This window comes from Anolis sagrei, chromosome X (genome assembly GCF_037176765.1).
Source record: "Anolis sagrei isolate rAnoSag1 chromosome X, rAnoSag1.mat, whole genome shotgun sequence".
Taxonomy (NCBI): domain Eukaryota; kingdom Metazoa; phylum Chordata; class Lepidosauria; order Squamata; family Dactyloidae; genus Anolis; species Anolis sagrei.
Window position 1 is genome coordinate 7,055,902 of NC_090034.1, and position 23,408 is coordinate 7,079,309.

General features: G+C 42.1%; 1 protein-coding gene across 5 annotated transcripts in view; it reads right to left on the minus strand.

Annotated features, from left to right (window-relative positions):
- The window catches only part of LOC132782172 (protein sidekick-1), a 986,469-nt gene that overhangs the window by 463,698 nt on the left and 499,363 nt on the right, over positions 1 to 23,408 (minus strand). For all 5 annotated transcript variants that reach the window (XM_067473286.1, XM_067473289.1, XM_067473288.1 and 2 more), the window contains exons 8-9: positions 6,627 to 6,710; positions 2,923 to 3,117 (exon numbers count right to left, since the gene is read on the minus strand). In XM_067473286.1, coding sequence (XP_067329387.1) covers positions 2,923 to 3,117; positions 6,627 to 6,710 — 279 coding nt within the window. The remainder of the gene's footprint in view (positions 1 to 2,922; positions 3,118 to 6,626; positions 6,711 to 23,408) is intronic.

The following is a 23,408-nucleotide window of genomic DNA, read 5'->3' on the forward strand; positions in this document are numbered from 1 at the left end:
TCTAGTTTCCTAGGACAGGAATGGCCATATCTAAACAGAGAGAACAGGCAGCAAAGCAAACACAAGAACTCCCTCTTCTCTTTTCAAAATCCAGTACACATTCCAGTACACATTCAGGCAATGTAGAACAATGACAGCAACAACAACAATGTATTAGTCACCTGTCTCTTCACACAGCTCAAAACGGGGTTCACAAGCACTGTGAGGTTGAAATCTTTCATTGGGTCACTTGGCATCTACTCTGTGTGCCTATCAACTGAGAAGAGGGCTTTCATTCAGAGTGGGATTCCCCATGACAATCATGGCAAGGAAGCATATGCTATTAGCAGTTTGCATCTTATTCTGTGCAAAATACACAAATTAAAAAAAAAATTTGCACAGAAAACATTACAATTTTTGCAGGAAATACAGTTCCCTGTGTCAAAAATACTGTTTTCTTTCTGGAAAAGGTATTTTTATCATGTCAGAAGCAACTTGAGAAATTGCAAGTCGCTTGTGGTGTGAAAGAATTGGCCATCTGCAGGGACGTTGCTCAGGGGACGCCTGGATGTGTTACCATCCTGTGGGAGGTTTCTCTCATGTCCCCGCATGGGGAGCTGGAGCTGACAAGACGGGAGCTCACCCTGCCTCGCGGATTTGAACCACTGACCTTCAGGTCAGCAGTTCAGCCGGCACAGGGGTTTAACCCATTGCACCACCGCGGCTCCTTGGACAAGATAATTATGTGCAGTTTTTGTGCAAAACACATCTTATATTGCAAACAGTATTGTTAGCCCAGGATTATCCTTTCTTTGCAGTCTGCTTCACTGGATTTTTTAAAAGTTTTGGGGTGGGTTTTTTTTTTGTGGGGGGGGGGGATAATATCTTAAACAGAAAGAATAAATTAAAATATATCCTGCCTGACATCACTGCAATGCTGTCACTGTAGTTCTGTTATGAAAGGTTGCAATTCACACCAACCTCAAGAGTACAAGTCTAACAATACATATTTGCATCACTGGAAGGTGATGAACTCATCCCATTGAGATTTAAGAGTTGGAAAATGCTTCCCTTGGGATATAGGTGGGAAACACTGTTAGGATATGGCCTTTCTAATTTAATTCAGAATAATATTAGGGAAGCTGTAACTGAAGCTTTCATTATGCAGTATTTGAGACAGACTCATTAAAATTGACCAGAGAACTCTCCCTCATGCAACACAACAAAAAGTCCACAACGTGTGAGTTAACCATCCTGTCATCATATCAAAAGGACACTTCATAAATACTTTTCTCCTAGTATGAAACAGAAGACCATTATGTAAGAGATTCCCTGAAATATTCATATTTGTGACACTGTTTCATACATTATAATTTCTAAGCATAAGAATTGGACCAAAGCCATGTGCAGAATGCCCTTTTTGCACTGAGAACAAAAAGGACAAAGCCCTTGTCACTCATTTTTCGTTGGCTGAATCCATTAGTTACCTGAGTTCAACGCGTGACTTCCAGTTATAGAAATCCTCCTTGACAGGGAGAAAGCTCACAGAGAATTTACAGTTTATGTTTGTTGTTAAACAAGGCCGTGCTTAACATGGCAACCTGTGCCTCGTAAAACCAGAAATGCGGAGTTATAAGTAGAAACTTATTTGTGTTTCATTGGGAACTGCTGCCTTGTTCATTTTGGAGGGGGAGAGCAGCAGGTAAAGCAACATTGTCCAAGTGAGGCACCTGCAGCAGGTGATAATGTGCAAGCAATTTTAAAGAAGAACTCTGAACAGTGTGGATTGATTGACGTGATTCAATTCAAAACTCTTGAAAAGGTCAAAACATGGTCTAACACAGTGGTTCTCAACCTGTGGGTCCCCAGGTGTTTTGGCCTACAACTCCCAGAAATCTCAGCCAATTTAAAAGCTGTTAAGAGTTTTTGAGAGTTGAAGGCAAAACCATCTGGGGAACCACAGGTTGAGAACCATTGGTCTAACAGATCTGTGGACAGCTTGGGGACAGTATAGCCAGCCATGCTTGTTCTGTCACGCGCTGGTCCTGTAAACAATTTCCTTTAGAACAGGACGTGCAACCTTTGCCCAGCGGGAAGCCAGGGGGCCCAAGGAGAAGTTCTCAGAGGTTTTCCACCACAAATGGTCTTTAGATGGCTTGTGAAGTATAACAAAGTCCTTTATTAATGAACAATCAAACAGAAACTTCTCTTGTCTTCAGAAAGTTAAACAAATGATTCCAGGCTTTTATGCAACTGGTGGCTTCCTAATCTTGTCCACGAAGGACAGGCAACTGTCTTCGATAACTAATTCTTTGCTTTGAAGGAAGATCCCCTTTTTTAACTTCTCCCAGGCTGACTGTAATCTAATTCTTATTGATGTGGGCTCCACTACCGGGTGGAATTGCGTCTCAAATGCCGAGTGGACCTACCAGTAAAGGCTTAGATGTTCTCCAGCTGGAGTTCTTTGGTCTTTAGGGCCGTTTCCCTGGAAATCTTTGGAGACTCTTAAGACTGTTCTCCCCTGGAAAGTCTTAAGGGTTGAAGCTTTTGTACAGGGGAAGCTTGCACACGTCCTGTACATTAGCTTTCCTTGCTGAGACTAACTAAAAATGGCTCCCTTCCCTTCCCAATTGCCCTGAGCAAGGGGCGGAACCAAACTTAACGATGATGGACAGGTGACTTGCCCTATGACTGCAACCAAAGGAAGCCACCTATCTGCAAAATCCCAAGAACCTTGGACTACAAGCAAACATTTAATACAAAGCAAATAAAGTTGGAGCTCCTGGTACAGCCGTACCAGAACAATGCTGCCTAGTTCAAAGAAGAAATTCACCTTGTGGTGTGTTTTGTGGAATCTCCTCAGAAAATTCCCACCCATTCCCATTCTATTTGAAATTATTTCAGAAAAGAAAGTATAAAAAGAGCATGAAGGTTTAAACTTACTCGTGACATCCAAGAAGGTATTGGTTTGCATCTCTCCAACTGCATTTCTTGCAAAACACTGAAAGATCCCAGAGTCATCAGGCTGCAATCCCTGGATCTGAAGACTTCCATTGACCAGAACCTTGTAACGGGGATTGAGCAATTTGAGGACAGGGACGGCATCCTTATACCACACCAGAGTAGGAAGCGGGACCCCTGCCCAAAACAAACACCAAGAGAGACTCTTAAGATATGCATACGCACAAGATACCATTCAAGATAACTTATCACCCATTACAGGCAGTCCTGAAGTTACAAACATCCGACTTACAAATGACTCATAGTTAAGAAAGGGAGTGAGACAATGGGGCCACCACCGAGAAGGACCTCCCTTTTGTTCCCACCAAGCGCACTTGTGATGGTGGTGGGATCGAGAGAAAGATGATTTCAGGACACGAGTGGTCTGGTAGGAGGAGATACATTCCCTCAAGAACATAACATGCATAACAACTTGTTTCTGTGGAGAATGAAAGGCATATTATGCCCCCTAAGAACACAGCCACAAACAAAAAAGCTGTTTAAAAAAGAAGGAGGAGGAGGAAGGGCATATTGGAGCAGCCATGAAATTATATTTTTGTACAATGATGCAATCAGTTCCTGAAATCACATGTGAAGTTTCCATTTTGCTTGAATAACAAAGCTACGGATTGCCCCAAACAGTCATCTTTGTGGTGCTGTGTGTGTGCAGTTTGATACCAAATAGAAACAGTGCACCATTGTAGAATAAACACAATTTAAATTTCATGCCAAAGGCCTGTCTATGTACAGTCTGATTGTCAGAATTCTCAATGCAAATGTTATTAATCCCAGGAAATCCCCTCTGGGCAAATAGAAATTACTGCTGAGTAACGCGGAAACAGATGATACAAAAATGGAATAGTCCTCTAGACAGAGGACGCTGGAAGTGCTTTGAAGCTTAAATAATGGCAATTGTGGAAAACAGAAAAGAGTAAAGCCTGGCATTAGGCATTCCTCTCTCAATTGTGAGCCCCAGAAAATAGGATTCCCAATCCTGGAGAGAACTTCCACGCATAGCAGAAACTCTCCTGTTTGGACCCGACATCTTCCATATGAGCAGAGTAACAGAATGCTGTTACTGAACCAACAAAATGTAATTTTTAAAAAAATTCCAAAATTTCAATCTATTGAAATTAATGCACTTACAAACTGCCCACATGTTCAAGAACCCTTTGAGTCTTTTTTAAAGGAACCTGCAAAAAATACCTTGCATTTTAAACCTTTGCAACAGGCATAATTGCAGAGAAACTTGGCTCCCAAGAAAATTCCATTTACAGTGAAAGAGAGAGAGAAAAAAGCTGTAATTTTATTTATAGTTCATCTAGCTGTATCAAGTAAATTTAATCTTTGTCTCTCACGCTCATGGTGTGCAAAGATGGAATAAATGGCTTTTGTGCCAAAGGACCCCATAGGAGTTGTGACAAATTGAGACTTCCTGCCTGTTTACGGTCAGGGCACCGAGCCGCTCCATTATGCTCCCAGGGCTATGATTCAAGCACCTGGGCTGGCATGCTCCCATTTCATTTTATGTCCTTCCTGAGATGCTGGGCTCCACCAAGCACAGCTTACAACAAACAGTAACACAGTTAGTGCCTATTGTAGACCTACAAACTACAGCACCGAGGGACCCGGAAATTGAGCACGTATTCTGGAGGAACACCAACCAGGTGAGAAGCGTGGAAACCATGATCTTTGTTTCTTTTATGCTACACAAAAGACCCAGGTGAGTTTCAAGAAAAAATGATGGGACCGATCCAATGTCACATTTTAAGTCATTTGGAACTCGAATTGATAAGTGTGAAGAAGACCGTTTTAATGCCACCGAATGCCACCAATTTGTGAAGAAGCGTGGTTAAAGCTTACTGCCACCTAATCTGTGAGGGAAGCCGGGCAATGATCAATATCAGCTTAAGAGCTATTTTATAAAGGGACTATTAATTACAGAAGGCTTTATTCATTTGATAGTGTAGCATTTACTGTCCCTGGCTTGAATTTACTTATGCAGGCTGTTCAACTTAGGAGAAACTGTATCAGGCAAGGCTTGAGGAAAACAGTAACAAGTTTATTTTAACAGGAGTACAACATGTTTAACTGTTTCTTCACAAGAGGCACAAATCTTGATTGGTTACATTAATAAGGTTTCATGAGTAATCTCAAGCACAGTCTTCAAGAAGTTTCTATAAGCAGATGTAACCCTTCTGGACAACTGTCCTAATATAACAAATAAGCTAAAAGGCTTATTTAACAGAATTCCCTATAGCACACCGGCTACAGACACATTCCCTGAATCTCCACCCAGAGACTCAGTCTACCCAGTAGCTCACTGGCTTACTGACTGACTAGTTTTAAAAAGCTGTGTCGTGAAGAGGCAGTTGGCTCCGCCCCGTTGCTATGGCAACTCAGCTAATGCCAAGCCACCATCTCCAACAAAACATAATCCTCCATACTTACCATCCATAAACTACTGTTTAAATTACACATAACCAAAGGAATAAAATGTACACATCGTCACAATAAGAATCTAAGAAATAGGATGATCTGGATAGCCTGAACATTACATCATTACCTCATGGGCCATCCAGTCCAACCCCCTGCCAAGAAGCAGGAATATTGGATTCAAATCACCCCTGACAGATGGCCATCCAGCCTCTGTTTAAAAGCTTCCAAAGAAGGAGCCTCTACCACACTCCGGGGCAGAGAGTTCCACTGCTGAACGGCTCTCACAGTCAGAAAGTTCTTCCTCATGTTCAGATGGAATCTCCTCTCTTGTAGTTTGAAGCCATTGTTCTGCGTCCTAGTCTCCAAGGAAGCAGAAAACAAGCTTGCTCCCTCCTCCCTGTGGCTTCCTCTCACATATTTATACATGGCTATCATATCTCCTCTCATTCTTCTCTTCTTCAGGCTAAACATGCCCAGCTCCTTAAGCCGCTCCTCATAGGGCTTGTTCTCCAGACCCTTGATCATTTTATTCACCCTCCTCTGGACACGTTCCAGCTTGTCAAGAATAGACCTGCCCAATTTAGCAGCCCTAATAAGCAAATTACACTTGCTATGTTTTAATTAGTATGCTTGGAATTAGTCCTTGGAAAGCATTTTATTTTAAATGGAATTCTAAATATTTAGAAGGTTTTAGTGATTTCCAAACACCTTTCAATTAAAGTGCAGCGGAGAGTTTGCAACCACAGAAGTGTAACTACACTTAAATGTTCCTCTCCCTGACATTTTCCTTCTGCTACAGAAGCACTATAATTTTAAGAAACAAGGCGCTTTAACTATTGCAATTATTGATTGTTTCTCCACAAGCCCCAGTTATGGGTCCCAGAGCCACTGTTTTGCTTCCATTAATTCACTCGGATCAAGACACTAATCCCTTTTAGCCAAACACATTTGTTGAACCCATCCGTTCAGGCAAGAAGCACAAACAACTCAAGAGAAGCAGACAGGCATGATTCATCCTTTTTGATGCATTTTTGGATGTTTTAAAAAATTGTTTTAATTTTGTTTCTACGGAGTGTGTTACCTAGAGAATTGCACTTTATAAAGCAATAAACAAACAAGCAAAACACGGTTTTCGCATGCAGCCAACAGCAACTTTAATAAAGAGGTTAAATGGTCAAAACCGCAGCCGTGGTTCACCCCTCACTTACCCATCGCCTGGCACGGGATGGACACCGTCTTCTCCACTTCCACCACAATTCGGCTTTCGGGTTCAACAGTAAAATACGGTGGCTCTTAAGAAAGAGTAACCAGAACAGTGTCAGAGAATGAATTGATACAAGCCAAGCTAATCCACTTGTGTACTCACATTGTGCCAAGAAGGATGTAGTTCTTCAGTTGGTATCTTCCCAAATGAAACAACAATTTCTTCTAACTATTTGGTGTCTGTTAGAACGGGCCTGGGCAAACTGGCCTGTTTTAGACTTCAACTCCCACAATTTCTGACAGCTGCTCAGGGATTTTTCTTTTTTCTTTCCCATGGAAAATAATATTTCAATTCAGAAATACTGTTTGCTGTAACATGAATGCCTTTCCTGTGCAGAAAACATTTAATTCTCTGCAAATCAATTATTCTGTGCTAGGAACAGAATTTTGTGTACAAATTGCTGTTTTTTGCGAAAAGCCATTATGTCCAAATTCTGCACAGAATAATGATCAAAGAAGTATTGTGAATTTTCTCATTCTTTTTTGTGCAGAAAATTTAAATCTCTGCAAATCAACCATTCTGTGCAAAGAACAGAATTTTGTGTACAAATTGTTTTTTTGCGAAAAGTCACTATGTCCAAATTCTGCGCAGAATAAGTATCAAACAAGTATTATAAAGTTCCTCATTCTTTTTTTTTTCGGGGCTTTCCAAAACTTTTTGCATTTTAATAAATCTTTCCATCTCTGGTGCCTAAAGGCATCCCTATTCACACCAGTAGAGGAATTCAACCTTCTATGCTAAACCTATTTATGAAACTAGGAGGAATGTATTTACTGCAGTGTTAACCAGCTTGACTTCTGTTTTGGGTTTACGGTTTCTTTTAAGTGATAGCCTCATAAAACAACCCCAACAATTATATCTGATAATAAATATAAATTTCAAGGAGTAGAGAGCAACTACCAATTTATATTTAGAGTGTTACACAGCAAATTAACATCAGAGTACAGGCCCTTTTCATTTCACAGGCGTGAATGAGGGTATATTTTAATTCTCCTCTTAGAAAACTCATCCCGGGAGGTTCATAAAGGTTTTTATTTACAGCAACACATTTTATAGAAGGGACCACCTCTGTTTCCAAACACCATCCCGTGTAGCTTTGGATATAAAGCACCATAGCACAAGAATAAATCTATATCAGAAAATAGTACACAGAAGTTTTTATAAGCATCATAACAAGTTGGCTGTAAACAGATTTCATCACGTTGTGTTTGAAATGTGGAACATTCAAAGGAAGCAACAGAATGTCAATTAGCGAACCGACTTTGATTGAGGGAACGGAATGCAAGTTTTCAATATTCATAGCACTCTTCAGAATTAGATCTCTGAAACATTAAAGACTGCCTTCAGGCAAGATATGTAAATAAAATTATTATAATTATTATTACAATTATAAAAGGACACTAACTTTTGAAGCAACCTACAATAACAGAAGTTGCTGCAGAAGTTACAATTTATTTATTTATTTATTTATCGTGCCATCTGCAACCAGAACATTGTATTACATTTCTAACAGAACAAAACAAACAAACAGATAAAAAAAACACAAATTTTGCAAACTTGGTAGTTGATTAAATGTCCTTTGACCAGTATCTGGCCACTTGGAGTGCCTCTGGTGTTGCCGCAAGAAGGTCCTCCATGGTGCATGTGGCAGGGCTCAGGTTGCATTGCAGCAGGTGGTCAGTGGTTTGCTCTTCTCCACACTCGCATGTTGTGGATTCCACTTGGTAGCCCCATTTCTTAAGATTGGCTCTGCATCTCGTGGTGCCAGAGCGCAGTCCATTCAGCGCCTTCCAAGTCGCCCAGTCTTCTGTGCGCCCAGGGGGGAGCCTCTCATCTGGTATCACCCACGGATTGAGGTTCTGGGTTTGAGCATGCCACTTTTGAACTCTCGCTTGCTGAGGTGTTCCAGCGAGTGTCTCTGTAGATCTAATAAAACTATTTCTAGATTTAAGTCGTTGACGTGCTGGCTGATACCCAAACAGGGGATGAGCTGGAGATGTCTCTGCCTTGGTCCTTTCACTATTGGCTGCTACTTCCCGGCGGATGTCAGGTGGTGCAATACCGGCTAAGCAGTGTAATTTCTCCCTGTGATAATGCGGCATGTCTCATTAAGAGCCACATCCTCTGTTTTAGTGTGGTGAGATGTGTTCCACACTGGGCATGCGTATTCAGCAGCAGAGTAGCATAGCGCAAGGGCAGATGTCTTCACTATATCTGGTTGTGATCCCCAGGTTGTGCCAGTCAGCTTTTGTATGATATTGTTTCTAGCACCCACTTTTTGTTCAGGCAGTGCTTCTTGTAAGTCAGAGCATGGTCCAGAGTGACTCCCAGGTATTTGGGTGCGCTGCAATGCTCCAGTGGGATTCCTTCCCAGGTAATCCTCAGAGCTCGGGATGCTTGTCTGTTCTAAGAACAGACAAGCATCCCGAGCTAAGAAGTTACAATAACAGAGAACATTTCAACTACTTTTTATCTCTTAGGGGTATTATTTATTATTTATTTAGAGTTTTTATAACCCGGTCTTCTCAACCTCCGAGGAGGGACTCAGGCCGGCTAACAACATAAAATTCAATACAATAAGAAAAACATCATAAATCATCAATATAAAATACATTAAAATACAATTAATACAATTCAGACAAGTTACAGCAAAAATCAGTTCGTCAAAAAGAATCACAAATTCATCGCTATCCGCCAGAAAGGTCAGCAGTTATTGACTCAGTCATCATTCTGCAAACGCAGTAGCCACGTTTTTACCAGCTTTCTAAAAATCAGGAGGGAAGAGGCAGATCTAATCTCCATTAGAAGGGAGTTCCAAAGCCGAGGGGCCACCATCGAAAAGGCCCTGTCCCTCATGCCCACCAAACGCGATTGCGAAGGCGGTGGGACCGAGAGCAGGGCCCCTCCAGAACATCTTAACAACCTTTATGGTTCATAGGGGAGAATCCATTCTGACAGGTACGACTTGGACTACTCCTTCCATTAGTGGCATTAACAATACTGATCAACACTTTATGACTACAACTAGATCAAAATGCGGTGATGGTAATCACAAGATACCAAGTATATTCACTGTTCTGGTAATTGTGATGGTGTTCCTTCTCTTAAATATTAGGCTTGTGCATTTTGGCTGAACCTCAATCCATTTCTGCTGGCTGGATTCCATTAGGTTCTCATATCTATTTTGGTGCGGTCCCAGAAAATGGGTGAGTAGTCAGAAACAGTTTTCGTTCAGCAGCTGAAAAATACAGCTAGATCCGGCCCATTGGTAGCAATGGGGAAGTTACAAAGCTCCCCTTTCTATTCCTGGGACCCTTTACTTTCTTCCCTTCAAGGGACCCTGGGTTACAGCAACAAGGTTAAGGAAGCACCCTTGCTGAGATCCTCCCCCCCCCCTTTAGCAACGAGGTTAAGGAAGCAGACACGGTTTGCATAAGACACATCATGGCATTCTTCCACTCCAACTGGCCAAACAAGTAGGGTTCACAGGGAAGCCCCATGTGAAGAGGAGCATGTTGCAGCCTCTTTGGATGCTGCATGCTCTCAAAAAGGGGAGGAGGAGCCGTGATTGGCTACCACATGGTCCCATTACGGATGGGAAAGAGTGGTGGCTGGGCCCTTGCCATTATGGCATTCAACCAAGCCAAAGAAGTCAGATTGGCTGAAAGAAAATGGCTAAAACGGATCCACACACAAGCCTACTAAATATATAGCTGATGTCTCATGTACATGTACCCAAGCAGTGCTAGTAATTACTGCACATCACAAAGCCTGTGTTCTGTCGCGCACTGGGTCTGAGAAAATTGTCTTTATTCTATAGGACGTATACTTTAAACCCAGTGGGAAGCCAGGGTGCCTCAAAGAGAGATTCTTAGGGATTTCCTGAAGTGATGGTCTTTAGAGTTTTTAATAGTACAACCAAGTCTTTATTAAGGAACAAATAACAAATCTTCAAACAACACTTCAAGGCTTTCTTATTCTAGTCTTTAAGAGACTGGCACTGACTTGGATTAACTGTACTTTCTCAGCATGAAGAAGAACCCTTTATAATCTCTCCCAGGCTGTCTATCATCTGGGCCTCGCTGGTCTGGGTCTTACTACCGATCCCAAATGCGTCTGGACATCAAGTAAACCTACCAGCCAAGGCTTGAAGATATTTCATCTGGAATTCCGTGGTTCTGAAATGCTGTCCTATGGGAACTGTTTTCCACTCTGGTGCTATGAGGCTGAGAGGCTGTGAGCTCTCAGCCAGAGCCTTTGGGATCTTTTCCTTCTGTTTCTATTTCCCTGAATGATCAATCCCCAGATGATCACCGGATAGTCCCCGGATGATCTTGAGGAATGAAGCTTTTCCTATGAGACGAACTGATCTGCGTCCTATAGACTAGCTTCCTTGTGTGTGACTGACTGAAAATGGCTCCCTTCCCTTCTCAAAACCCAAAGGGGGGGCAGAACTAAGGAACCTAATGATGATGGACAGGTGGCCTGCCCTATAACTGCAAACTTTAACAGGAAGCCACTCTGCTGCAGAATCCCAAGCCTTGGACTGCAAGCAAACATTTGATACAAGGCAAATAAAGTGGGAGCTTTTGGTACTGCTGTACAAGCACAGCCTGGTACTGATATTTTGAAAAGTTGTGCCATTTCCATGCTCTCCAACTGTCCAGGATTGTATATTCCTGCATGACAAAGGACTGGACTAGATGGCCTTTGTGGTTTTTCCCAACTCTATGCTACCATTTATTCTATGGCCTACACGAAGCTCTGAAGGTCAGCACAAACTGCTGTAGCTAAAGCTTGTAGTAAGTGATGGTATATGGTTTAATTAATAAGAGAGAGACAGTGTCTAAGCTGTCAGTTTAAGCCAGAGATAAGCAGATTTCCAGCTTGAAGGAGATACTTTAATTATTTTACTGTAACTTCATATGTTCATGAATGAGAGTCAAAGGATAGCTTGTGAGAGGAGAGGCAATCACAGTCTCCCAAGATCACAATTTTCAAGTATACATTCATTTCTAAGATGCTTTGGATCAGAGATTCAGATATAAAACTGGCCAGCAGAGCTGCACAAAGCACAGATAAAGAGCAACCAAATATACTTAGGTTTTATATGAGACTAAGAAAGAAATGATCTGTATAAGGTAAGTCATTTAATTACTTGCTATTGTTAAACTACTGGGAATCATAGAATAATAGAGTTGGAAGAGACCGCATGGGCCATCGAATCTAACCCTTTTCTGCTATGTAGGAAAAGCACAAAGTATCCCTGACAGATGGCCATCCAGCCTCTGTTTAAAAGCTCCCAAAGAAGGAACTTCCACAACATTCTGTGGCAGAGAGTTCCCCTGCTGAACTCCATCAACAATAGAATTGAACCAAACTTGGCGCAGAGAACTCCCACGACCAACAGAAATTACTGGAAGGGTTTGGTGAGCATTGACCTTGAGTTTTGGAGGTGTAGTTACCCTACCTCCAGAGAGTACTGTGGACTCAAACAATGATGGATCTGGACCTTACTTACTTACTTACTTACTTAGACGATCCTTCGTTGGACGAGTAAGATGGTCTTCCGTCATGGGTTTCCTTGTGGGTCCGCATGTGGCTGTGGAGCCCTATTCTTGCTCTGCATCTTCTTCCGCAGTGAGGGCATTGGTTTCCAGGTGGAAGGCGGTCCCGGTCGGGGTTGGCTTGACGCGCCTTCCTCCTGGCACGTTTCTCTCTTTCACCCTCCACTCGTGCCTCCTCGAATTCTGTAGCACTGCTGGTCACAGCTGACCTCCAGCTGGAGCGCTCAAGGGCCAGGGCTTCCCTGTTCTCAGTGTCTATGCCAGAGTTTTTAAGGTTGGCTTTGAGCCCATCTTTAAATCTCTTTTCCTGTCCACCAATGTTCCGTTTTCCATTCTTGAGTTCGGAGTAGAGCAACTGCTTTGGGAGACGGTGGTCAGGCATCCGGACAACGTGGCCTGTCCAGCGGAGTTGATGTTGGAGGACCATTGCTTCAATGCTGGTGGTCTTTGCTTCCTCCAGCACGCTGACGTTTGTCCGCTTGTCTTCCCAGGAGATTTGCAGGATTTTCCGGAGGCAGCGCTGATAGAATCGTTCCAGGAGCTTCATGTGACGTCTGTAGACAGTCCACGTCTCACAGGCATATAGCAGGGTTGGGAGGACAATAGCTTTATAGACAAGCACCTTAGTATCCCTACGGATGTCCCGGTCCTCAAACACTCTCTGCTTCATTCGGGAAAATGCTGCACTTGCAGAGCTCAGGCGGTGTTGTATTTCGGCGTCGATGTTGACTTTGGTGGAGAGGTGGCTGCCAAGGTAGCGGAAATGGTCGACATTTTCTAATGTTACACCATTAAGCTGTATCTCTGGCATTGGAGAGGGGGTGGCTGGTGACTGCTGGAACAGCACTTTGGTTTTCTCGATGTTCAGTGACAGGCCAAGCTTTGTGTATGCTTCTGCAAAGGTGTTGAGAGTGGCTTGTAGATCTTCTTCTGTATGTGCACAGACGACATTGTCATCAGCATACTGGAGTTCTATAACAGGACCAAACTTGGCACGAATACGCAATATGCCCAAATGTGAATACTGGTGGAGTTTGGGGGAAATTGACCTTGATATTTGGGAGCTGTAGTTGCTGGGATTTATAGTTTACCTACAATCGAAGAGCATTCAGAACCCCACCAATGATAGAATGCATTTGACGACCCCTCGTGACCCCCCCCCCCGGGGTCCCGACCTCCAGGTTGAGAAATGTTGATGTAGATTACACATGAGCAAACTTTGGCCCTCCAAGTGTTTTGGACTTCAACTTCCACAATTCCTAAAAGCCTAAGTCCCCTTCCTGAGGTGGAAAAGGAAGGGGCCTGAGGCTGTTAGGAATTGTGAGAGTTAAAGTCCAAAACATCTGGAGGGGCCAGGTTTGCCCATGCCTTATCTAGAGCTTTTAAAACTGAACCCCAACATCAGGGATCAATTGACAGCCAACAAATATGTCACAAAACGAGTCGTTTATGGTTTGAGCTCTTACAATCAGAAAGTTCTTCCTAATGTTCAGGTGGACTCTAATTTCTTCTTATTTGAATCCATGGCTCCGAGTCCTAGTTTCCAGAGCAGCAGAAAACAAGCCTGCTCCCTCTTCCTTATGGCATCCTTTCACATATTTATACATGGCTCTCATGTCTCCTCTCAACCTTCTCGTCTGCAGGCTAAACAGATCCAGTTGTTTAAGGTGCTTCTCATAGGGATTCATGGTCTCCAAACCTTTGATTCTTTCAGTTGTCCAACTCTACCTTCCAGTTCAGAGTAAAAAAAATATTTTGACTTATAGGGCCCAGAATTGGACACGGTGTTATTTCAGGTAAGGTCTGACCTAAGCAAAATAGAAGGCATCAGTACTGCCCTCAATCTAGACACTATACTTCTACAGAGAAAGACCAAAATCCCATTGGCTTTTTTAGCTGCTGCATCACTTGTTCCACTTGCTGTCTTTGAAGACTCCAAGATCTTTTCCACATGTATAGAATCATAGAATCAAAGAGTTGGATGAGAACTCATGGGCCATCTAGTCCAACCCCATTCTGCCAAGAAGCAGGAATATTGCATTCAAATCACCCCTGACAGATGGCCATCCAGCCTCTGCTTAAAAGCTTCCAAAGAAGGAGCCTCCACCACACTCTGGGGGAGAGAGTTCCACTGCTGAACGGCTCTCACAGTCAGGAAGTTCTTCCTCATGTTCAGATGGAATCTCCTCTCTTCTAGTTTGAAGCCATTGTTCCGCGTCCTAGTCTCCAGGGAAGCAGAAAACAAGCTTGCTCCCTCCTCCCTGTGGCTTCCTCTCACATATTTATACATGGCTATCATATCCCCTCTCAGCCTTCTCTTCTTCAGGCTAAACATGCCCAGCTCCTTAAGCCGCTCCTCATAGGGCTTGTTCTCCAGACCTTTTATCATTTTAGTCGCTCTCCTCTGGACACATTCCAGCTTGTCAATATCTCTCTTGAATTGTGGTGCCCAGAACTGGACACAATATTCCAGATGTGGTCTAACCAAAACAGAATAGAGGGGTAGCATTACTTCCCTAGATCTAGACACTATGCTCCTATTGATGCAGGCCAAAATCGGAGCACAGTGTCTAGATCTCCGTTGTATCTCCGTTGTCGAGCCAGGCATCACCCATCCTGTATCTTGGGATTGTGGGGTTCTGCCTAAGTGAAGTATTCTACATTTATCCTTGTTGAAATGCATTTTGTTAATTTTGGCCATTCAGTTCTCTAATCTGTTGAGGTCCTTTTGAAAACTGACCCTGTCCTCTGGAATATTTGTTCTCCCTCCCAATTTGGTCCCATCTGCAAACTTGATCAGCATTCCCTCCAAACCTCCATCCAAGTCATGAATAAAGATATTAGGCAGCACTGGGCCCAGGACCGAACCTTCTTCATGGCACCAAATAGTCACTTCTTTCCATGACGCAGAAGATGAACCATTGAGGAGAAGCACCCTTTGGGTTCTGTCGCTTAATCAATTACAGATCCACCTAACAGTAGCATTGCCTGGCCCACATCTGACTAGTTTGCCTTCCTGAAATTACGATCTGCTCCATTATCAAAAAACACAGATATCTATGAACAATAACAAAATACAAGTTGCAAAGCGTTATCAACACAGAACTGTGTTAACATAAAGCATGTAAATACACTGCACATGAATTAGCATGAATGTGTAACTGCATTGCTCACTACTGAAGACCTAACTGTAGGGCCAGCGTCGTCTCATTTATAGCGTGAGTAATAATGTGTGTGTAAAATGTGTGTGTAAAAGGAAGAAGGGCCGACCAAGGGCAAGATGGATGGATGGCATCCTTGAAGTGACTGGACTGACCTTGAAGGAGCTGGGGGTGGTGATGGCCGACAGGGAGCTCTGGCATGGGCTGGTCCATGAGGTCACGAAGAGTCGGAGATGACTGAACGAATGAACAACAACAATAATGTGTGTGTAGTCTATCTCACTGGAATGCATGTTATTATCACTGCATGTTTTTGGTTTGGGTGCCTTTTTTGGCATATCTATTATGTTGTTGTTATCACCCATTTAGGGATGTATGGTGTGAACCACCCACTTTCATAAAGAAGACAAACCCTGAAGAAGGGGAAGTCCCCCGAAACAAGGCAACCTCAACCGGGGATCCTGGTCGTATTATCATTTGGATTATATTTTGAACTGGATACCATTTGGACTTAATTTGGACAGTATTTGAAGATAATTTACTGTCTCAAGGACTACAAGATAACCATTTATAGCATTCCCTACATCTACCAAGCTCCTGTCCTCAGGAATATTAGCTCTCCCTCCCAATTTGGTGTCATCTGCAAACTTGATAAACACACCCTCTAAATGTATTGTTGAAGGCTTCCATGGCCGGAATCACTGGGTTGTTGTAGGTTTTTCAGCATAATAGAGGTTTTTAAAATACTAGGCCTGACAGATTACACAGAGAAGCCATTGAAATCCACAATTTCAACAAAAAAGAAGAAACCATGACCATGGACAAAATCTGGCTACCAATATTTTTTTTAAAAAACTCTAAAATTATAACAGTAAATAACGAACAAGACTCAAACACAGGGGAACTCCAGACAAGAAACAATTAGGAACAGCTAATCACCTCTCAATAAAGGATTCCCCCAGGCAGTAACAGGGCAGACCTAAAAACTGTCAGGCCATCAAATGCTAATCAAGGTGGCCAATTGAAACATCCACACCTAGCTCCAACAGACAAGAGTTCTTTCTCCCACCCTAGACATTCCACAGAAATATAAACTCAATTTTCCTAGTTTCTAATAGACCTCACAAATTCTGAAAATGTCTGCTATAGATGCAGGCAAAACGTCAGGAGAGAATGCTTCTAGAACATGGCCATACTGCCCGAAAAACCTACAACAACCCACAGCCTCTACACCTTCACCCAAGTCATCAAGAAAGATGTTGAACAGGACTGGGCCCAAGACCGAACTCTCTTCATGGCACCAAATAGTCACTGCTTTCCAAGAAACCATTGCTGATCTTGCACAAATCAGAGGCATCCCATTTCATCTTCTACCAATTTCTGACTCCGGCCGCCTGAGCTCTACCATTCTTCTTCATGAGTCTTAATGATCTTTCAGCCTATGGATTTTGATATGTATCTTTGAAAAAAACTGCAATCTCCATTTTCAATATTTCTGCAGCAGAAGCTTCAGGAAGCCGTATTCCCCAGAAAATTAAACCTACAGAGTGAAACCAATAAACTTAGATGTTTGCACAGTTTATAGCCTTTTAATGACATCAGTTTAAAGGCATTATTGATCTCCAGTATTCCCTTGTAGATGGCAGTTATTAATACAAATAATATATATATGTATATGAAGTGGCAGACATATGAGGAAAAGCAAAGTGAAAAAAGCTAGTCATGAGCTGAAAAAACAGATTGGGCAGAAAACACTTTTGGTTGCAATCCAAGAAAACAGTGAGGCCACCTCCCAAATAGCACAAAGGCTGATTTCACAGAGAGTTCCACATTCGAAGCTTTAAAAATACATCAGAATCTGGACACAATATATTAATGATATGTATTGTCGAAGGCTTTCATGGCCGGAATCACTGGGTTGTTGTAGGTGTTTTGGGCTATATGGCCATGGTCTAGAGGCATTCTCTCCTGACGTTTCGCCTGCATCTATGGCAAGCATCCTCAGAGGTAGTGAGGTCTGTTGGAACTAGGAAAAAGGTTTTATATATCTGTGGAATGACCAGGGTGGGACAAAGGACTATTGTCTGCTGGAGCAAGGTGTGAATATTTCAACTGACCACCTTGATTAGCATACAATGGTCTGACTGTGCCTGGGGCAAACTTTTGTTGAGAGGTAATGAACAAAATCTGGCTAACAGTATTAAAAAACTCTAAAATTGCAACAGCACCACAACAGAGAGGATACAGGCAGGGACATCTAATTACCTGTGATTGTTTGAGTCCACAGGGTTCTCTGGATGTAGGTGAACTACAACTGCAAAGCTCAAGGTCAATGCCCACCAAACCCTCCCAGTATTTTCTGTTGGTTGTGGAGTTCTGTGTGCCAAGTTTGGTTCAATACCATCATTGGTGGAGTTCAGAATGCTCTTTGATTGTAGATGAATTATAAATCCCAGAAACTAGAACTCCCAAATGAGAAAATCAATCCTCCTACCCAACCTCACCAGTATTGTGGCGCAGCTGGCTGAGTGTCAGCTGCATTAAGATCACTCTGACCAAAAGGTCATGAGTTCGAAGCCAGTCCAGGTTGGAGTGGGTTTCCAACCAATTGTGTGTAGCTTGTTGTTGACCTTTGCAACCCAAAAGACAGTTGCATCTGTCAAGTAGGAAAATTAGGTACCACCTTAAAGTGTGGGGAGGCTAAATTAACTGATTTATGAGGCCATAAAGAAGACTCCAGCAAAGCATTCCAGCGGGGAAGCATGCGGGGAATGCGGAAGTGCTTCATCAGCGTCGCAGATGGACGATGAAAGCGACAGCTCCCCTGGTGGCCAGAAAAAGTTAAATAGCCTCTGTGTATGTCTGTATATGTTGTATGTCAAAATTGGCATTGAATGTTTGCCATATATGTGTACACTGTAATCTGCCCTGAGTCCCCTGCGGGGTGAGAAGGGCGGAATATAAATGCTGTAAATAAATAAATAAATAAATAATATTCAAATTTGGGCATATCTTGTATTTGTGCCAAATTTGATCAAGTGAATGAAAATACATCCTGCATATCAGATTACGACTCTAACACTAGCAAAATTACAATGATGAAGTAGCAACGAAAATAATTTTATGGTTGGGGGTCACTACAACATACGGAACTGGAGTAAGGGGTCACAGAAGTTTGAGAAACATTGCTTTAGATCAGTGGTTCTCAACCTTCCTAATGTCACGACCCCTTAATGCAGTTCCTCATGTTGTGATGACCCCCAACCATAACATTTTTTTTGTTGATACTTCACAACTGTTATTTTGCTACTGTTATGAATCGTAATGTAAATATCTGATGTGCAGGATGTATTTTCATTCACTGGAACAAATTTGGCACAAATACCCGATACGTCCAAATTTGAATACTGGTGTGGTTGGGGGGGAGGGGGGTTGATTTTGTCATCTGGGAGTTGTAGTTGCTGAGATTTATAGTCAACTTACAAGCAAAGAGCATTCTGAACTCCACCAACGATGGAATTGAACCAAATTGGCACACAGAACTCCCATGACTGACAGAAAATACTGGAAGGGTTTGGTGGGCATTGACCTTGAGTTTTGGAGTTGTAGTTCACCTACATCCAGAGAGCATTGTGGACTCAAACAATAATAGATCTGGACCAAACCTGACATGAATACTCAATATGCCCAAATGTTGACACTGGTGGAGCTTGGGAAAATAGACCTTGACATTTGGGAGTTGTAGTTGCTGGGATTTATAGTTCACCTACAGTCAAAGGGCATTCTGAACCCCACCAATTATAGAATTGGGCCAAACTTCCCACACAGAACCCCACAACCAACTAAAAATACTGTGTTTTCTGATGGCCTTTGGCGACCCCTCTGACACCCTCTTGCGACCCCCCCAGGGGTCCCGACCCCCAGGTTGAGAAACACTGCTTTAGATGCTTATGTAATTATTCCAGAAGAGATGAAGATAAGATAGGCAGAAATGTATGAGACTACCGTTCAAGCAATCTCTTGTGGTTTCCAGCTGGAACAATCTGTGTTTACTTTTTTTTAAAAAATCTTCAAGGGCTATTATTGTGTCTTTGCCATAACTAACAGCTGTTATTAATCACCAAGGCCCAAGTCCAAATGGGTGACCCAAGATGGAGTGGGATACTGCAATAACCCATTAACTCCCTCGCGAGGCATCTATTTCACACTGAAATTATCCCTGACAATCTTTCAACTGGACCAAATGTTGTTCCAAGCAGCCATTCTATTCCTCTTGGAAAGTGCTGTGTATCTGAAAAGAGTGAAATAATGACAGACTAAAATTACATAATAAATGAATCCAAATATTCAGATTAGTGGAGAAGGCTGCAATTCTGGCATATCAGAATACAGTGGTAGGACTCTATATGCTCACAGAGAAATGGTCCAAAGGCTGTGCTTTGTCTTGTTTGATGTTCTGCATTTAATTATTGCAACAAAGGTATTAGACTTTTTTTAAAGTGACATCAAAATCTGCCAGGGATCAGATCTTTCTTTTGGAGCAAACACGAGCTGGTCACCCTAGTTGGAACTAGATTTATTTCACTGAAATAAACCGATTTCATTCAAATATGCCTTCCCCATATCACTGGTTTCCATGGATATCTTAGGTTCCCATCTAATCCAGATTCGCAATGCAGATTAACTTTATTGAGCTGGACAATATGGCAGTGCATACTCATATAATCCAGGCCAATGCAATTCTATCTGCATTATATGAGTCTAAACTATTATAAAGCAGTTCAAACTGGATTATATGGTAGTGTAGATGGGGCCTTAGTATGACTAATTTTGTGTTCAAGCTTTAATGTTTCTAAGTCTCCATCTACATTGCCACATAAAATCCTGATTACTGGCTTTGAACTGGATTATAGGGCAGTATAGACTTATATAATCCAGTTAAAACCAGATAATGTGGGTTATCTTCTTGATAATCTGGATTATATGGCAGTGTAGAAGGATCCTAAACCGCCAGCCAACAGGTCTTGAGGTAATATTTAAAACTTCTCAATTATGTCTTTCAGTAATGGAAATTTAGATTCCTTTGCTCTTACATAATGTTTTTTTCCCTCTCAGTATATATCTGGCTTTAAGTTACTGACACTGTTCTGTCGCGCGCTGGGCCTGTAACAGCTGTACTTTTTTATAAGATGTATACTTTAAGCCCAGCAAGAAGCCAGGGGCGCCTCAAAGAGAGGTTCTCAGGGATTTTTTTTCTGAAGTGATGGTCTTTAGAGTCTTTGATGATACAACAAAGTCTTTATTATGGAACAAACAACAAATCTTCAATGGTTCAAACAACACTTCAAGGCTTTCTTAGTCTAGACCTCAATGGACTGGTACCTGACTTTGATTAACTAAACTTTCTCTGTAGGAAAAACCCTTTTTAACATCTCCCAGGCTGCTTTCTATCTATGCCTCATCGGTGTGGGACCTATTACCAACTCCAAATGCGTCTCGGTATTGAGTAGACCTACCAGGCGAGGCTTGAAGATATTTCAGTTGGAGTTCCGTGGATCTGTAATGCTGTTCTCCCTTTGAAAATTATTGGAAACTTCAGGGCTATTCCCTCTGATGCTGTGAGGCTGAGAGGCTGTGAACTGTCAGCTAGAGCTTTTGGAACTTTTCTCCTGGAATTTCTTTTTCCCTGGAAGCTCCTTTTTCCCTGGATGGTTATTGAGAAAGGAAGCTTTTCTACGGGACGAGCTGGTCTACGTCCTATAGCTTAGCTACCTTGTGTGTGACTGCCCAAAAAATGGCTCCTTTCCCTCCCAGAGCCCAGAACAAGTGGCGGAACCAAAGCTTAATTATGATGGACAGGAAGCCTGCCCTATGACTGCAAAACAGATAGCAGAAAGAAAATAAAGTTGGAACTCCTGGTACATGTTTGTTTGTTTGTTTGTGTGTGTGGGGGTGTGTGTGTATATAAAAGAGAGAGAGAGAGAGAGAGAGAGATAAGCTTATTGATATTTCTAATTGGAAACATCTGTCATGTTTATTGAGTCAGAGGCTACAGAATTATTTTGATGTATTATTAATCATATAGAACAGTATAGTTTATTGACATGTTCTTGTAATACTTTTGTTTATTTTTCTTGCAGGTAATTTCAGTGCATATCCAAAAAGGGTCCATTCTACACTGCCATATAAAATCCAGATTTTCTGCTTTGGCAGTGTAGACTCATATAATCCAGTTCAAAGCAGATAATGTAGATTATCTGCTTGAATAATCTGGATTATATGGCTGTGTAGGAGGGGCCATACTCCCACAAGAGGAAGCAGAGCATAAGTCTTGCAAAGGAAACCCTAGGGAGAAGTTCCTCATAAATAGGAGTTGACAAAAGTATATAGCAATGATCTCAAGCAATCACATAAGTAGAACTTCTCATCTTTTGGTGGGGGTGGGATACAAATATTTTAATGAATAAATAAAATTAAGTATCAGCTAAGTAGCTCTGATATTTGAGTGGAACACCATCCCCACTGAAACTCCCAGGGAGCTGCATAAATGTTTGATGTTTTCTAAAATATTCCATTTAAGATTATATAGCAAGCAATAATGTTAAAATTTAAGCATTTCGATCAGCATCTATCATTCTTAAAGTTTCAGAAAAATATTCATAATTGAGACATCGAAGAAGCTGCAGATGCATGAAAGATGCCCTGATTGTACGCTCAAAGGGAGGAATGCCGAGAAGAAACCGTCCCCTTGGGTCACCCCTTGATGCATTTCCCTCTTTATTCCTGGGGTCTCAAAAAGGGAGGGGGTCATTAAAAAGTGGGAATCTAAGCTTATAAGAAAACAGTATTCTTTTCTCTATCTTCTGAAAACATCATTAACTTATAGATTTTTCCTCCACGGGTTTTTATTCCTGAATATTTTGTAGGAGGGGAGCGGCTGCAAGTCAACAGAACTCTGTGCCTAGGCCCAAAATTGATCTTTCCATACATGAATTGAAACTCTTTTTCTGTCCCCCAAATGGGAGGTGTCTTCACCCTCTTTGATGACAAAAATTTAAGCTCATAAGTTTGTCCAGCAAGAGCTGGCCACCTCTATCTTTTGATATACAAAGCTCTTAAAAAAGTCCACGCTCCTCCTGCTTGGAACTCGCACAGATTCCACAGAAGAGTCAGATCAAAATGACATATCATTGTCCTTTGCTGTGTTTCTACTGTATATTACGGCACCAAAAGAAGAATGCTTACAGCATCATGCACACAAAAACACATACTTATGATTATATTTGTTCATCATGGATCAAGATATCTATCTGTCCATCCATCCATCCATCCATCCATCCATCCATCCATCCATCTATCTATCTATCTATCTATCTATCTATCTATCTATCTTGTGCTGGTACGGCTGTACCAGGAGCTCCAACTTTATTTTCTTTCTGTTTGCAGTCATAGGGCAGGCCTCCTGTCCATCATAATTAAGCTTTGGTTCTGCCCCTTGTTCAGGGCTCTGGGAGGGAAAGGAGCCATTTTTTTTTTTGGCAGTCTCTCATAAGGAAGCTAAACTATAGGATGTAGACCAGCTCGTCCCGTAGAAAAGCTTCTTTTCTCAAGAACATCCGGGGAAACAGAAACAGAAATTCCAGGGAAAAGGTCTCAAGGCTCTGGCTGAGAGCTCACAGCCTCTCAGCCTCACAGCAATCAGAGGGGAAACAGCCCTGAAGTTTTCAAAGAATTCTCTGAGGGAGGACAGCACTACAGATCCACGGAACTCCAGCTGAAATATCTACAAGCCTCGGCTGGTAGGTCTACTTGATACCCAGACGCATTTGGAATCGGTAGTAGGACCCATACCGATGAGGAATAGATAGTAAACAGCCTGGGAGAGGTTAAATAGGGTTTTTTTCTACAGAGAAAGTATAGTTAATCAAAGTCAGGTACCAGCCCATTGAGGACTAGATTAAGAAAGCCTTGAAGTGTTGTTTGAACCATTGAAGATTT